The sequence below is a fragment of the Sus scrofa genome, chromosome 12 (genome assembly GCF_000003025.6).
Source record: "Sus scrofa isolate TJ Tabasco breed Duroc chromosome 12, Sscrofa11.1, whole genome shotgun sequence".
Classification (NCBI taxonomy): domain Eukaryota; kingdom Metazoa; phylum Chordata; class Mammalia; order Artiodactyla; family Suidae; genus Sus; species Sus scrofa.
The window spans coordinates 3,417,197-3,433,452 of NC_010454.4; the positions used below are offsets into that span (position 1 = coordinate 3,417,197).

The 16,256-nt window shown below is 58.9% G+C and overlaps 1 protein-coding gene across 4 annotated transcripts in view; it reads left to right on the top strand.

The window, feature by feature from the left end:
• Positions 1–15,448, top strand: part of CYTH1 (cytohesin 1) — a 76,380-nt gene extending 60,932 nt beyond the window's left edge. For 2 of the 4 annotated variants that reach the window (XM_013989851.2, XM_013989852.2), the window contains exons 8-13: positions 1,677–1,825; positions 2,190–2,302; positions 7,264–7,342; positions 10,323–10,394; positions 11,231–11,385; positions 13,597–15,448. In XM_013989851.2, the coding sequence (XP_013845305.2) occupies positions 1,677–1,825; positions 2,190–2,302; positions 7,264–7,342; positions 10,323–10,394; positions 11,231–11,385; positions 13,597–13,675 (647 nt within the window). In that variant the 3' untranslated portion in view covers positions 13,676–15,448. Of the gene's footprint in view, positions 1–1,676; positions 1,826–2,189; positions 2,303–7,263; positions 7,343–10,322; positions 10,408–11,230; positions 11,386–13,596 lie in introns of all 4 variants that reach the window. The other 2 variants (XR_002336946.1, XM_005656903.3) reach the window with 2 other exon arrangements.

A 16,256-nucleotide genomic window follows, 5' to 3' on the forward strand; every position in this document is an offset into this window, starting at 1 on the left:
GTTGGAAACTCTCCAGAGCCCAAGAGGAATGCAAGTTACGGTTCCTCCATTAGGAAATAGGCAGCTATTACATTCATGCTTTTGCGAGGCCCTTGGCGGTCTCGTGGGAGGATTCAGTGCTTTCACTGCTGTGACCTCAGTCCAGTCCCTGGTCTGGGAACGGAGCTCTGCATCGAGCCTGCACGCTGCGTCAAGCTGCAGGCTGTGGCCAGACCAACAGCACCAAAACACCAAAACATCATGCTCTTAAAAAGAGAAGGAAGCTTTATTGACATGCGCAGATGCTAATAAGATGAGCAAATGAGCAGAGAAAACCATAACCCAAAAAGACACAGGCGCTGCAAGTTCACTGCAGCCCTGTTTACAGCAGCCGAGGCTGGAAACAACCTAGGTGTCCACCAGCAGGGGAAAGGCTAAGGAAGATGTGGCACAGTGGAGTGCCACCCCCCACACAGAAAGCACCAAACGATGCCAACAACATGGACGGACCCGGACACTGTCACGCTGAGTGAAGTGAGTCAGTGAAAGACAACAGCCTATGATAGCGCCTGTATGTAGAGCCAGAAAAATACAGGGATGCAAATGAACTTTTTTTCCAGAACAGACACAGACGCACCGACTTTGAAAAACTTCTGGTTACCAAAGGGGACAGGTCGGGGGTGGGAGGGACGGACTCGGGGTTGGGGCCCGGCGGATGCACCCCGAGGTATGTGGACCGACCGGCCAAAGGGGACCTGCTGCAGAGCCCAGAGGACCCTTCCCCGGATCCTGTGATCTGCTGTGTGGGGAAAGATTCGGAGAGAATGGATATGCGTAGAGGCGGGACGGGGTCGCTTTGCCGCACAGCAGACGGTATCACAGCCTTGTGAATGAGCTATACGTCAATAAAACTTAAAAAGGGAAAAAAAGATTAGCAAAAAAGCAGGCTTTAAAACTATATGTTTTAATTCTAATTGTGTTACAGTCTGTATCTGTGCGATACATTCATTGTTATTTTTTGGACGGCCGCCGCTGCATGTGGAGGTCCCCAGGGCAGGGTCAAACCCACGCCACAGCAGCCACGCAGGCCACTGCCGTGACAACACCGGATCCTTAACCTGCTGCACCACAAGGGAACTTTCCTGTGAGATACGTCGATGGTGTGTTACGTGTAGGCACATTTATGTAAGAAAGAAAAGCGAGTTATTATTTGATAGCAAGATTATAGGTAGTTTATATTTCCTTTTTAAAAAAAAAATTCGGCTACACTGGCAGCACGTGGAAGTTCCCTGGCCAGGAATCGGACCTGCACCCCAGCGGCGACCTGAGCCACAGCGGTGACAATGTCGTATCCTTAGCCTGCTGTGCCGGGCCGGGGATTGAACCTGCGTCCCAGCACTCCAGAGATGCCACCGATCCCGTTGCCGCACGGTGGGAACTCCGTTTTTGTCATTTCTTGTGCCCTATTTTTTTTCCTTTGGCCTCGCCTGTGGCATGTAGAAGTTCCCAGGCCAGGGATTGAAGCTGTGTCACGGCAGCAACCAGAGCCACAGCAGGGACAGCGCCGGAGCCTTAGCCCACTGTGCCACCAGGGAACTCCTGCCCACTCTTGTGCACACTGCTCTCTGTTCTCTCTCATCTGCCTGCCTTCTTCTTTGGGGTCGGAGGTTTCTGATCCGGTTGCTTCTCTCTCCTAGACACCTGCTACGTCCTCTCCTTTGCCATCATCATGCTGAACACCAGCCTGCACAACCCCAACGTCAAAGACAAGCCCACTGTGGAGAGGTTCATTGCCATGAATCGCGGCATCAACGACGGGGGGGACCTGCCTGAGGAGCTGCTCCGGGTGAGCTCGGCTCTGCTTCACGGCAGGGGCCTCGGCGGCGGCACTGACTGGGGATGGGCAGGCGGGACCGGGTCGTTGGGGTCTGCTCTTGAGCCTTCATTCAATCGTGTGAATTTCAGTACGAGATGGACAGCAGCGGGGAAAGCGCTTTAGACGTGTCCAGCTGCAGGCTCCACCGGTCAGGCTTTCCTTCCTTTCCCAAGTGTCCATCAGGCGTCTGGCTGATCTTGTCTGTGAGCTGCCCGAAGGCACAGACCCCGGCCTCCGGTGCTCGGTGCCCAGCGAGGCTTGTTCAACAGCGGGGAAAGGGAAGGGGGAGAGAGATTTCCAGAATCAGAGACAGCAGTGTCATCTCTTACCCCAGAATCTGTACGAGAGCATCAAAAACGAACCCTTTAAAATCCCAGAGGATGACGGCAATGACCTCACGCACACCTTCTTCAACCCTGACCGGGAAGGCTGGCTCCTGAAGCTCGGTAAGGATGCCCCTCCGGGCTCGGGCTCCTAACGGGACCCGAGAAAGGAAGGGTGTGCGCGCCCGCCCGCACCCCCGGGCCCGCTCTGTAGGGGGGTTGGCGTGGGAGGCGCTAAGGAGAGGCTTTGGTAGGAGTTGATACTGTGGTAACAGGATCGCCTCCAGAAAGGAGGTGGATGCACAGCTAGGCCCGGGGACGCACAGAGGCCACACGAGCTGGCGCTCCGCGTTTCCGCTCTGGGATCGAGTGAGGAGGGCCCCTGAGGACCTGGTCCTTTTCCCTTCCCTGCCCCCCTGAGCGCGGGGGGCGGCCAGCTGTGCCCACCTCTCTCCTCCCCTCACGAGTGTGTGCCCGGCGCTCCCGCCTCCCCAGTGCATCACCTCCTCCTGCTCTGGCTCCCACGGGCAGCGTGCATGGCAACCCAGGGCCTGGCTGCAGCGCAATCACGCCACTCCTCCTCATTCTCGGGCGCTGGTTTTTTCCCCCTCCTTTCTGATCCGAATCAGCCACATTAATGATTGTGTTCATTCAGAAAAACTAAAACTTATTCCTCTCCCCTCTGCCAAGAGTGAGCTCGTATCACCGAGATTCGTGGTTGTGTCTTGCCATGAAGGTGACAGTTTCCAAAAGGAAAAAGTCGTGGAGTTTTACACACGTTCCCGCACACATGTGCTTGTTTCAGTAACCACCTGGGACGCAGGGCGAGCCCCTGCTTGTGCCCAGGTTAATTGTTTGGCGCTGAGGGAGCGCTCTGTTCTCTCACCCTGGCTCCCTCGTTACCAGGGGGTGGGTCAGAACCACCTCCTCTACCAGTTCGGCCCCTGGTCCCGTGAGCTTGGACGTCATCACACGCGAGGCCGTTACTGACACATCTGGGAAGCGCTGAAAAGGAATCTTTCACTTCTGACTGTTCAGACAGCAATGAGATTTATATTCCGTTTTAAAAGCATATCTCAAGCCCTTGTGTTTATGCATAATGACGTAATTCACAAATTCCCCTTAAAGCACCACTTCACTGATTGGGGTTTTAAACATCTCTTGAATTTGTCACATGCTGTGTATCTTTAAGCCGGTGGAATCTTTGAAGTTAGGGCTATAAAGCCCCCGCCCCAGAGGCAGCCTTTCTGCTCCGCATCTTTGTTGCCAAGTGGACGGAGTTAAAAGGAAGCCTGCTGGGAATTTAAAGAGTGCCTCCCACTTTGGATCTGCTTCCCCCTCCAGCAAAATTTGTTTAAATGCTAATACTAAGTGTTAGCGCTGACAGCCCAGCTACTAAAATTAGAGCAGCTCAGGGATTATCTTGGTTCTTATACCAGGATGCCATGTAAATTCATGAGGCATCCCCTATTTTTAAAAAGAAAAAAATTAACTAAATGTGAGGCTTGTTTTTAGGTCACTGCATCACTTCGTCTAAACCTCCACCACACCCTCCTAACGTCTTCGTGTTGTGTTTTCATCGTAGCACAGAGTCAGCCCTCTGTGCGCACGCGCCGCCGAGGCAGGCCTTCCGGCCGCGGCCGCCGTGTGTCTGTCCGTGTACGCGTAGAACCATGAGGATGTGTGTTCTCGTGTACACACACATGTGCGTATGTGTCAGCAGGGTTGCGTGTGTGCTCTTGTACACACGCTTTAGAAAGCGAGAGCCCTCTCAAGAAAGGCGCTTACTTTCCCCCGGAGTGGTCTTCACTTCGCTCTGGATTCTGCACGAGCTAAGCAGCGTTAGCTCGGTGAGAACTGATGTGTGGCATCTTTGGGGCCAGCTTTTCAGTGGCACCTCGGATCTTGCCTTTACCGGGTGGGGGTTGGCAGACGAGGCAGGCCCCTGGTTCGCGTGCCAGCCTGGGCGATTGGCCCGTTACCCCGCGTCTGCCCTCCCACCCCCAGGCGGACATGAATGACGAATGCACTGCACTTTGAGACTAAGCAATCGGGTTTAATTTCTTTGTTTTAATTTTCTTTTCTCCCTCATTTGTATGTTTCCATGATTTTGGCTCTCCTTTTCCTTGCCCCACACTCCAGGAGGTATGTAATCCCCTCATCCTGCTCGCTCGCTCTGCCCAGGCCACTGTAATCGCTGCAGCGTTTTCTTATTCTGTTGTTTTGGTTCTTTTGTTTTTAATTGCTGGTGGTAGTGTTAATGCTGCTTCTAGCTTGCCGTACAGTCCCTAGGGAACGGGTCAGGATGGGGTGTGGAGCGACCTTCCTGCTTCCCCTCTCCGGGGTGGCACGTGGTGCGTCCAACAGCCAGGTCCCCAGACGTGGGGTCGTGTGAGCTTCCCCGTGCGCAGGGACGCAAGAAAACACACTGTGACGGGGGTTCGAAGACGCGAAGGGCTCCCTGTGCAGCTGGTCAGGCAGGTGCTACGCCGCTGACGCTTCTGGACCCCCCTAGAGTCTCAGTGGCCTCTCGAGCGGAGCAGGGGAGGAGGAGAGGCCACCGAGGGTCCCGCGGCCGCGCGCTTGCGCACACGCGCCGCGATGGGAGATGCAACCTAGGAAAAGAATTACACTAGACCCCGTAGGACATGGGCCTTTTGCATGAAAAGGGAAATTGTGTTTCTGAAACTCAAAATGATGTCAAGTAAAGTATTTTAAAAACCCCTAAAAGGTGGAACCCCTCCTTGAAGTCCTTCTGTTTAACCTCCTGGGTGCCAGGGGAGGGCATTACAACCTCGGCTGTTTTTATGTTCCGTTTTGTTTTCCTCCCCCCTCTTTTCAGTGAGTCATCGTTAAGAGCCCTCAGTTGGCCTCCTAGGCATGTTGTTGGCATCCGCTCCATTGCTGACTTGGGGAAGCATGTTTTCTGGACCAGGAGCCCCTCGGGTGTCTGCTTTAGCCTCCCTTGAGCAGAGCCACACGGAAAAGAAGGGCCCAGACTCAGATGTTTAGGGAACGTTTGGGGGCCCGTCAGGTCCCACAGCTCCAGGGTGACAGCCGCAGACCTTATACCTCTGGGGTGGGGCTGCGGGCCGGGGGGTGTCCTGTGAGTTCCACAGGGACTGTCTAGGTGCGCGCATCGGTCTGTCTGCTTGTGTCATGTCTGTTTCCTGTCACCGTGGCCATGCTCCCTGGGACCACGTGAGGCTTCGCGGTAGGGGCCCCAGCGCCGCAGGCTGTCGGGAAAGAGCCCAGCTCTCATCCCTGGGGAGAGAGTTTGCCCAGCCTGCTTTTCTCCCAGGTTCTTCTTCCTCTTGGCATCTGACCTCTCTTCCGCGACCTCCTGAGCCCTGGGTGCCCTGGGTGGTCCTGTGAGCAGACACGTGGGTGTGGGCTCGGAGGAGGTTCCTTGTGGGGTGAAGGCCCAAGAGATGGAAGAGCCACTTCCTCAGACTCTGAAATGGGGAGGGGTTTCCTTTTTATGACAGATTGACTCCAATTCTAAATATATTCCTTGTCTTCCTTCCTCGCCTCCTTTATTTTGGTTCTGCCCAGCCCATCCCGTTTCCACACGCATGCCCTATTTCCATCCCCGGCTTTCTTGACTCCCGCCCTGGGGCCTTCAGGGGCCAGAGGCACATGCTCACAGGAAGGGGCAGGTCCCAGCAGGGAGGGGCCGTTGGCTTGACCCACACCAGGCAGTGGGGGGGGGGTGGCGTGCCAGTTGGCAGCCAGCCTCCTCCCTCGCCTTGGTCCGTGCCATTTACAACCTTGGCAGTTAATGATCAGTCACTTAACCTCTCAGGGTCTGGGGACCCCAAAGAGCCATGCAGGGGGCCCGAAAGTCCAGGAGTGCCTAGCGGCTGCTGGGACCAACACCCGACGCTCTTTCCGCGGCGTGGTTTGCATTACTCCAGCAACGCATCCTTCAAGGAAAGCCGCGTGAGCGCTCCGTCCTGGCAGTCGGAGGTACTGTCTGTAGAGCAGCCCTGCCCTGTGCTCGGCTGCCGTGGTGACGGGCAAGCCAGAAAGCATGACACGGGCCACGCCAGGGTTACACCTGTGGTCCGTGCCCTCTGTGACAACTGCAGAGGTGCTCTTCCCTGTAGTTCAGTCTTGGCGAGAAGAGCACATCCCGTCCAGGCAGCGGGGGCGGGTAGGAGGTGCCGCGGGTACCCGGCACGCGCAGGCTCGGGATAACCTTGGTGTGGTTCACGGTCAGGCGAAGAGCAGGACGGGCCTTCACCCCCCGAGGTCGTAGTGCCGTTTCCCTTCCTTCCTGCCATCTCAGGATAACTTCAGGACCCCAGAGTTTCTTTTATTGAGAAATACTGGAAAGGACGAGGGCAGCCTCTATCGGCTCACAGCCGCCCCTCTCGAGCTCCCTTGGCCCGGCCGCCTCCGAAGTCCAGGATTGAATAGGGACCTCGCGTACCAGTGGGTTCTCCCCTGGTCCAAGAGCCCTGCTCCCTCTCACCCAGGGCTCGGGAGGAATTGAGGACACTGGCCCAGACGTCTGTGAAAGCCAGGGTAGCGTCGCACCACGGGGTGGGGGTGGCCGGTGAGACCGCAGGGACTTGAGTTCTGTGCTCCAGGAGCACTGGCCTTGGTTGTGAGGGGACCGACGTGCCTTCCTACCCGGTTCCTCCTCCTGCCCTCCTGGAAGCCCAGGGCCGGCGGCCTAGCAGGGCAGCTCGGACCAGGGGGCCGACCCTCTCCCTCCGCCTGTGTTTGCCCATTTCCGCCTCACCCATAGCCTCTGCTGACGCTTCTCTGGTCCATCCTTGTCCCGGCGCTCTCCCCAGCCCATGCTCTCATCCCGCCATCCTGGAGGCACCTCCAGGATGCCACCCAACTCGCTTGCTCTGCTTGTACCCACAGACTTCCATGCTGTGACGGGCGCTTCTGTTTTGGCTCTGTGTCTTGTCACGGATGTAACCTCTGCCATGGTCTCGGGGCTCCTGGCGCCCTGCCCCCACCTCCTCCCTCCCCGCCCCCCCCCGCCCTCTTTGAGGGCGGAGCTTGGAGCCCCGGAGCCCCGGAGCCGGTCGACCCCCGTCCCACACGCCTCTCCCTTCGCTCTGCAGGTGGCAGGGTAAAGACCTGGAAAAGACGCTGGTTCATCCTGACTGACAACTGCCTCTACTACTTTGAATACACGACGGTGAGCGCCCGCTGCTCCGCTGGGGCTCAGGGTGGGCAGCGGTGGGGGGGACACGGTCGAGTTGGTCCTGCTGCATCTTTGGGGCAGGAGGAGAGTTTAAGTGACGTGAAGGAGCTGAGAGGAACCCCAGGATTGGGGCCCTGGGGAGGGTGTGGGCTGTCTCAGGCCTCTGGAGCCGTGGCTCGGAGCCCGCATCTGTTCTCGGCTAGGACAGCAGACGCCCGGCCAGGAGACGGTGGCAGGGAGCAGCCTGCGTGGCCTTAGACTGGGTTATGGAGCGGAGCTAGGAGGGATGAGCTCGGACCCATGGCCGAGAAAGAGCTCGTGCCCCGTTGGAAGGGAGACCAAGGGACCGTGATTTGAGAATCCAGATCTTCTGTGACAGCAGACACGCGGAAGCGCTTGATGGGAAGGAACAGCCAAGGGACAGAATGTATAACAGCAAAAGCAGGGCAAAGCTAGAGGTGGCCTGGAGTGGCAAGAAACGGACCCTTTCTGACGCTGGCGGTCTTGTTCGTCCTTATCCGGTGGGAGGGGACTTAGGACTGCGCACACACGTGCTGCACTCGCGTCTCTTCCGCAGCAAGAGCCTGAGAGCGAAACCGTCTGGTAAGACCTCTTCAGTCTTACGGAGGCCCGGCAGGTTGGTGGCTGCACCCAGACGGACTCCCCACGGCCGCGCGCTCCCGCCTCTGCCCTTCTCCCTGGTCAGTGGGGGCAGCCTGTGTCCTGCTGGCAGCATGGACTTGAGCCTGCAGTGAGTCGGGCAGCTGAGCTCTGTCTGAGAGGGTGAAGACTGAGAAGCGTCCTTTATGATGAAGACAGAGCAAGACAGAGCGAGAGTCCTGGCCGTGTTTGTGTCACGCCTGGCAGGAGCCAGGGCGCCGCCACACGCCTGCCCGGGAGCGAAGCGGGTTTCTGCCCTGGTCCCCGCTGCGGTTCCTCAGCACGCAGATGTCGCTTCTCACCGGGGAGCGAGAGGCAGGACCGCACCAGCCCGTCACTCAGTCACTCAGCAGTTTCCAGGGGAATGCCGGCCGGGACCGTGTGTGTTTTAAGGGCTCAGACTCATGCCCTGGAGTTCCGCAGCTGGCTCTGCTTCTCTGTTACTAAAGCCCTTTCAAACGTGAGAGGTGCTGTGTTTCAGATGCCCCGGAACAGGGCAGAGATGGTCTTTCGCTTTCACCCCCCAAAGCACGCCACTAGCAGCTCGGGACCTTTCTGTTTGGGCCCATCCCTGCCCCACGTATGGGCCTTCTTCTAGACCGGTGACACCTTTAAAATCCTGACTGTTCTCTGGACGGAAGTGAACCATAAGCCAGCATCTAAGCCTTGCCCCCTAGGTCCTGGGACACTCTCAGCGGTGAAGCAGTGGGGTCTAGTCTGGTGGTTCCTCACGGCGCTGACCACAGCGGGGTCACCAGCATCTTATGAGGCAGTGGGAACACAGAAAGTACGTTTCTGGAGATGCCAGGCAGGGAGCCTCGGGGCCAAGGTGGTAGGTGGAGATGGCCACCCAGACTTACCTGACAAAGGGGAAATCCAGGAGGCAGTGGGGAACATAGCAGCTGGGTAAGGGGAGGGCAGGACTCGTTCAGGGCCCACCATGGTGGGCAGCTGGGGCTAAGGCGCGGCCAGGGCCGAGTGGAAGGGGCAGGATGCCCCCCAGCCCTCCCCATGCCCTGGAGTCTGGGAGCAGCGAACTGAGCGGGATTTCTTCCCCTGAGTGACGTCTGCCGTGGGGGAGAAATTGGGGAAACGGGAAGAGTGACAAACAGGACTCAATTTCTGCAAGTGTGGGCAAGCGCTCTGGACGGTGAAAAAAGCGTCCACAGAGGGTGGGCAGTGAGCACCTTGTCCCCTGGACGCTGGACACCAGCAGCTCCAGAGGAGAATCAGGGCCGGGGGGTCAGAGGGAAGCCCCCTCTGCCGCTTCTCTCCCGAGACCGTGGGAGTGGCCAGAGCCCAAGCCCGGCCTGGCGTGTCAGGGCGGGAGAGCTGACCCTGCGCTCAGGATAGAACATACAGTCGGAGAACCGTAGCTTCTTTAGTAACAGATAAGGTAAAAGCTCAAGGACAGTTGGCTGGAGATGTAATCACTGTCAGAGGAAGACGAGTGAGTACTAAAGCAGTCACAGACCAGGTGACAGATGCCGGGGACAGGCCCCGGCGCAGCTGCAACCTGCAAACAGAAAGATCAGTTGGGAGAAGGTGTCCCCCAAGAGGAGAAGAACCCGAAGCTGCACATCCCACGAGTGCGTGTGGTGCTTTGGGAGCGTTTGTTCTGTGAAGCTTGGTGCCGAGGCCTAGCCCAGTTGGAGTCCTGACCTTGGGACAGTCTCTGGGCACTGACCCTCCGGGCACGGGGCGAGGCGGTGTGGAGGCGGGAGGTGTGGGGTGGCCTTTGCAGAGACAGGGAGCCGTGACGGCAGCCCAGAGGGCGGAGGGACAGCACGGAGTTAGGTGCCTTTTTAGTCCAGGGGGAGGTGTCCGGCAGGTGGCGTCTCTCTGGGGACCCTACAGCGGTGGGGGGGGGGGGGCGGAGGTAACAAGCAGGTCAGGATGCGACACAGCTCTAGTTCTGGGCGTTGGGGGCGCTGAACGGGGGCACCCAGAGCGGGACGGGGGCTTCCTAGGGCTGCTGACAGTGGAGCTGAGGCTTGGAAGCTGCGGAGGCACGCTGGGCGAAGCAGCAAGCTGATTTCTGGGTGTCCCTGCTGGAGGGCCACCCGGCGCTGGTCACACCCCCTCTTCCAGAGCGTCCGGGGAGCCTCCCCTGGGTGTCCTCCCGCAGAGGCCTTTTGGTGACAGGGCTGCGCGGCTGTTCCGTCGGCGACGCCCACACGTTTCTCGGCCCTGTCGTTTTAGAGCCTGGGTCCCCGGAGCTGGTGCGCGGACTCCGTGCTGTGGGCGAGGCCGCCCAGGGCCCGCGTGCCTGGGCGGAGCGCTGAGGTCTCCTCTCTCTCTCTGCCTCCTGCAGGACAAGGAGCCGCGGGGAATCATCCCCCTGGAGAACCTGGGCATCCGGGAGGTGGAAGACTCCAAAAAACCAGTGAGTGTCTCTGGTGAGCAGTTCGGGGGCACAGGAGGGGTGAAACGGCGAGGGTAACAGTTGGCCCTTGAGCGCCCGACACCCGGGTTGTTTTCCGTGGCCAACGCTGCAGGGCGGCCGCTCTGCGCTGGGCTGAGGCCGTGACCGGGGAGGCGCGGCTGCACCGACAGCGGGGGCCGCACATCGTGCGTGATTCTCCCCTGCTCAGAGGTCGCTGCCCGCCCGCGTTATTCAGGGGTCCGCTCTGCTTGGAAAACACCTGAAAAGCACTCGTTTGATTTAATTTAATTTAGCCGAACTTTTCCACTTACCTTTACAGTTCAGGCCAAAGATGAGACGAGATGACAGCTCTCATTTTGCCCATCTGCTCTGGCGTCACTTACTGAGAATCAGCTAAGCTGTGGGGCTGTCCTTCCGTAAGAGGCAGCAGCAGAGCACGCGTGACCGGGCTCCTTCCTTTGCGAGCCTCGGACACCTTGGGAATGTCTTCCCTTTGCCTCGGAGCATCGCTTTGCCGGCTCGGCTTCAAAGGGCATTAAGCACCTGCGGTTCTCTCCGAGTTTTCTAGATAGTGGGAGTAGCGCTCACGCGCGCCTGCTCCGTATCTGGACTGAGGAGACCCGTTGCTGCGCGTAGTCGGCACTGGCCAGAAGTCCGCTCCCAGGCTCCTCTTTGGCCTGGGAAAGTGTTCATGGCGCGTGTGTTTTATGAAGGTCAGACGAAGGATGATCATTTTTTTTTGAAACCAAGTTCTCCTTTTTGGGGAACAAGTGTTCGCTTTTCCTTGGGAGCAGCTCTCTCGGGCCCTCGTCACTCTGCCTCTCTCCACTTCTCAGAACTGCTTCGAGCTCTACATCCCGGACAGCAAGGACCAGGTGATTAAGGCGTGTAAGACGGAGGCCGACGGGCGCGTGGTGGAGGGGAACCACACGGTGTACCGGATCTCTGCCCCGAGCCCCGAGGAGAAGGAGGAGTGGATCAAGTGCATCAAGTGAGTGGCGGTGGGGGGACCTTGCCCGGCGAAGCCCCGCGCTGCCCGCGCCCCTCCGCGCCCGCGCGCCAAACCCTCGTCAGAGCTTCCGTCTTGCCCAGGCAGCGTTTTTAAGAGAGCCCTGCACCTGGGTTTTCCGAGGGCAGCTCGGGGACCCAGGGAGGGGACACAGACGCAGGCTTCAGGCCCAGGTGCCACGGGCCAGCCGGGCCTTTTCACGTCTTAGGAAGCCGGTCTCATCTTCAGGGTGGCAGCTCAGCGGAGATCGTAGCTGAGGGGTCGTGTGTAGTCCACCCCCGTTGTTGAGAAAGGCTGTCTGCGGTCGTCCATTCTGTCTTTCGTATCGTTCATACTCTGTAGCCCAGGAAACCAAGCCCTTTGCCGTCACCTGCAGACACGTTTGGTCCCTCCATCGAGGTGGATGCTGAGCCCTCCTCGGGGTGGCCCCGTGTCTGCCGGGCGCTGGCCCTGTCTCCTCGTGGGATTTGCAGACATGCAAGCTCCACGGCTCAGCCTCCTTGGACTTCCCGGGAGCCCCTGGAGGTCCGTGCAACAGGGTGGCTGTCCTTGTGTGGCACGAGGACACAGGCACAGTGAGGTGAACTCAGCCGTCCCAAACCACAGAGGCCTACTGTCCTTCAGACCCAAGGACCCGTCCTCACTGCGTGTGGCACTTGGCTCTGGCCTCCCGTGCTCTGACGCGTCTCCAGCGAAGGCGCCAGAGGAGGGATCTGATCAGGCAGAAGCTCTTCCTGAAGCTGCTGGGAAGCTTCTGCAGAAGGTCAGGTGCAGACAACTTTCTTCTCGTCAGTGCTCTTCCCAGGAGCTTCCACGGGCACGAGGCCACCAGCCATCTCCGCATGTGCACCCAGCGTGCGCAGAGGGCTGCAAGAAGCAGGGATCTATGTGCAAGGCCAGGGCGGGGCTGCCAGCCCGGAGCACTTCACTGTGTCCTGGTGCCCCTTCCACGTGGACTGGAGGGCATCCCCCCGCCGCCCCCAGGGCTTAGCCCACCCAGGAAGCAGAGGCAGACACCCTAACACCCCAGAGATGGAAGCGGGTTCCCTCCCAAGCCCTGCGGGGCCAGACGCCTGCACGGCGAGGTCTCTTGGGATGCGTTCCGGGCCCTTTCCAGCTCCTGCTTCCCACGGAGCCAAGGAGCTGTTTCACGGACTCATCCTCTCTGGGAACGGGGCCCGGTCAGCTCGCGGGAGCCCTCCCGCACTGGTTAAGCGCAGAGTCCGTGGTCGTCTGGGCTGGCGAGCCGGCCCAGAGACGGCGGCACTGGGGATGTTGCTTCTCAGGGAAAGCAAGTTAAACTCTGGAATGGCGCTCACCACTTGCTTGGAAGTGGAGAATGACAGAGGGGCGGCAAGTGGCGGAGGCGGCTGTCACTGTCCTTGCTGGCTTCCCTGGGGCCAGTGCCAGGGCCTCCAGGCTGCCAGCAAGTTGCTGGGGCTCCAGCTGTTCAAGGACAGGTCTTGGCTGTCGAGCTGGTGTGCGCGGGGACTCAGAAGTTACTGGGTAGATGGAGTTCCCAGCGTGCCGCAGTGGAAACAAATCCGACGAGGAACCATTACGTTGTGGGTTCAATCCCTGGCCTCGCTCAGGGGTTGAGGATCCAGCGTTGCTGTGAGCTGCGGTGTAGGTGGCAGATGCAGCTCTGGTCTGGCATTGCTGTGGCTGTGGTATAGACCAGCAGGTGTAGCTCCCATTAGACCCCTAGCCTGGGAACCTCCACAGGCCGTGGGTGTGGCCCTAAAAGGACAAAAGACAAAAAAAAAAAAAAAAAAGTTACTGGGTAGAGACCTTAGCCTCCACCCAAACACACCACAGGCCAGATGTTTTGGGGCTGTGTGGCGCTCCCTGCTCCAGGCAGCCGCCACTGTCACCGCAGAACTAAAGCACCGCGTTCGTTTTGCAGAGTCAGAGCACAGCTGTAAGCGCGCGTTGGATTCCCAGACGTGGACTGATGACTGGGTTGGGACAGGCCTACGTGCCCCACAGTTATCCTGCCACATGTATCATGTCTCCTGAGGCGTGTCCTTCCCTTGCTGTGTAGACACAGGGAAGGTTGACCTATGCCGTGGCCTTCACAGGGGCAGGCGAGCAGGGAGGGGGCCTGGCTGCTGCCGGGGACCCCTGCCCCGGGGGGGCGTCTCCTGGCCCTGTTCCTCAGTCTCCTCTGCTCTCTCCCACTCTGTGCTGCAGGGCGGCCATCAGCAGGGACCCTTTCTACGAGATGCTCGCCGCGAGGAAGAAGAAGGTCTCCTCCGCGAAGAGGCACTGAGCCTGCGGCAGCCGGTGCCAAGCCGGTGCGCCCGGCGAGGGAGGCCCGGAGCGCGAGGCCCGGCGCAGCCTCCCGCGCCCGCACCCGGGAGCAGCGTCTGAGTGGGAGCCTCTTGCCAGGCGCCGCCCCGCCTCCTGGAGACCAGCTTCGGCTTTTGCTCACTTTTGCGCCTGGGAGAAGGGGAGGGGTTACCACGGGGGAGGCGGGGCCTGACGCCGTCCCGCCGGGTTTTGAGCCTTTCTCTCTAGAAAGAACAGCACTCCTGCCTCCCCACGTCCCCGCTCAGCAGGTCTGATAGCAGAGCTCGGAGCCGACCGTTTACCTCCAGTTCCCCCCGGGAAGAAGCCCTCACCCCGCCCCGCAAACCTGCGTATCCGTATCTCACTCTGTGTTAAGAAGAAAGGTGGAATGGAAGAGAAGCCACGTACGATAAAGATATATTTTTGTTTTTTAAAGAAAGAGAAAGTTACCGTCGAGCCGTCCAGATGCGCCCTGCCTGGCGCTTGGGGAGCTTCTCCCTGGAGAAGAGGCTCCCTGGGCCGCTGCGCTGGGGCCGCCGGGGCCGGGGGAGGCGGGAGCTTGTCTGGGTGAAGGAGGTGCCAGCCGTGGGGCAGGTGGCCGCCAGCGGGGACTCGGGCCGCTGCTCCAGCCGAGGCCTCCCCGCCCAGGCACCCCGGGGGGGCCCCCCTGCTGCTCTTGCCTTTTCCGAGTTCCTGCTTGTTGGGCTTTAAGACAGAAAGGCAGCCTCTTTCCTTGAGCGACACACCTAGTAACCAAAACTGTGAGGAGGTGGCCCCGGCTCCGGGAAGGCCTGTTTCTCACTTGGTTTGTCTTCCTCCCGCCCGCAAACTCCCTTCCTCGTTCTAGAGGAAGGAGGAGGCCTGACCCGATCCCCTTAGGGCTTCGCCGCTTCTGCCTCCGGTGGTCCGGCCCTCCTCGCCGGCCGCCGTTGGTGTGTGCCGGCCCCTCGGGGCAGCGGGCCTCTGGCTGTGGGCCGGGCGCCGAGCCAGAGGGCGAGCCGGTTGGCCTCCTGGGTGTCGGCCTCGCCCTCCTAACTGGCGTGAAGGAGCCGCGAAGGCCGCTCTCCCGCCGTTCTCTCAGGGACTCTCGGGGCAGCTCCTGCCACCCGCCTGGGCCCGGCGCCAGTCCAGGCAGAGCTGGGCTGGCCGGGCCACCGCGTTGTCCCCCCGTCGCCGGGACCGGGCAGTGCAGCGCGCCGCCTCCCCGGCCCAGGACCCGGCTCCTCCGACGCCTTCAGGGCAGGCTCACATCTCTGGAAATAGCTCTGGTGAAGGGGGTGGGGGCTTTCTGCCCGCCCCCCAACTCCCGCAGGTCCTGCCTAGAGCCGCTTCAGGCGTTTCTACGCTGGAGCTCATGAAGGTGATGGAAGAGGGTCCAGGCTGGGAACCCCAACTTTCTGGGCAGGAGAACCAGAGTGGTGTGGGCCGAGGTCCAGGTGTTTTGGGGCCGCAGCTGGAGCCCTCTGGCTGGCTGAGTCCCCGGCCCTGGTTCTCACGAATATCAGAGAGGCACCTGGAGCAGTATTCGTCTATTTATCAGAGGTGTAAATAGTCCATGTATAGTTTTCCTCCTTTTAGATTATTTTGTATTTGTTTAAAAAAAAGTTTTGTCAAAATATAAAGAAATGACTGAAAGTTGTTGACAGGGTTTTTAAAAAATTATAATTATTATTCCAATTGTTTTTCTGTTTGTTTTTTTGCATTGTAACGAGCGCCAAGGAACTGCAGCCAATAAACTCCCAAACTGCCCGAACCACTTTGTCGCATGTGGTGGTGCTTCGCGGCCGGATGGGCTCCGGGTGGGAAGGTCGTGCCCGTCAGAGCCGTGATGTGGGTTCGATTCCTGGTCTCGCTCGATGTGTTAAGGGTCCGGCATTGCTGTGAGCTGGGGTGTAGGCTGCAGATGCAGCTTGGATCTCATCATGTTGTGTAGGCCGGCAGCTGCAGCTCCAGTTGGACCTCTAGCCTGGGAACCTTCGTATGCCTCAGGTGTGGCCCTACAAAGCAAAAAAAAAAAAAAAAAAGCTAAGACTATAAAACTCTGGAAGAAAACAGATGTTAATCTTCACTCTTCATGCTCTTGACTCAGGCATTGGTTTTCTAGATGTGACCTCAAGCCACTAGCAATGGCAACAGCAAAAGTAAATTGGACTTCAAAATTAAGCCTATTAATGCCTTCAAGCATACTATCAGCGAAGTGAAAAGGCCAGCCATGGAATAGGAAAATATTTGTAAATCATAGATAAGCAGCTAGTGTACAGAATATGTCAGACTTCCCGTCGTGGCGCGGTGGTTAACGAATCCGACTAGGAACCATGAGGTTGCAGGTTCGATCCCTGGCCTTGCTCAGTGGGTTAAGGATCCGGCGTTGCCGTGAGCTGTGGTGTAGGTTGCAGACGCGGCTCGTGAGCTGTGGTGTAGGTTGCTGTGGCTGTGGGGTAGGCCGGTGGCTACAGCTCCGATTAGACCCCTAGCGTGGGAACCTCCATATGCCACGGGAGCGGCCCAAGAAATGGCAAAAAGAACAACAACAACAACAAAAAGAAAGTCAAGAACTCTTA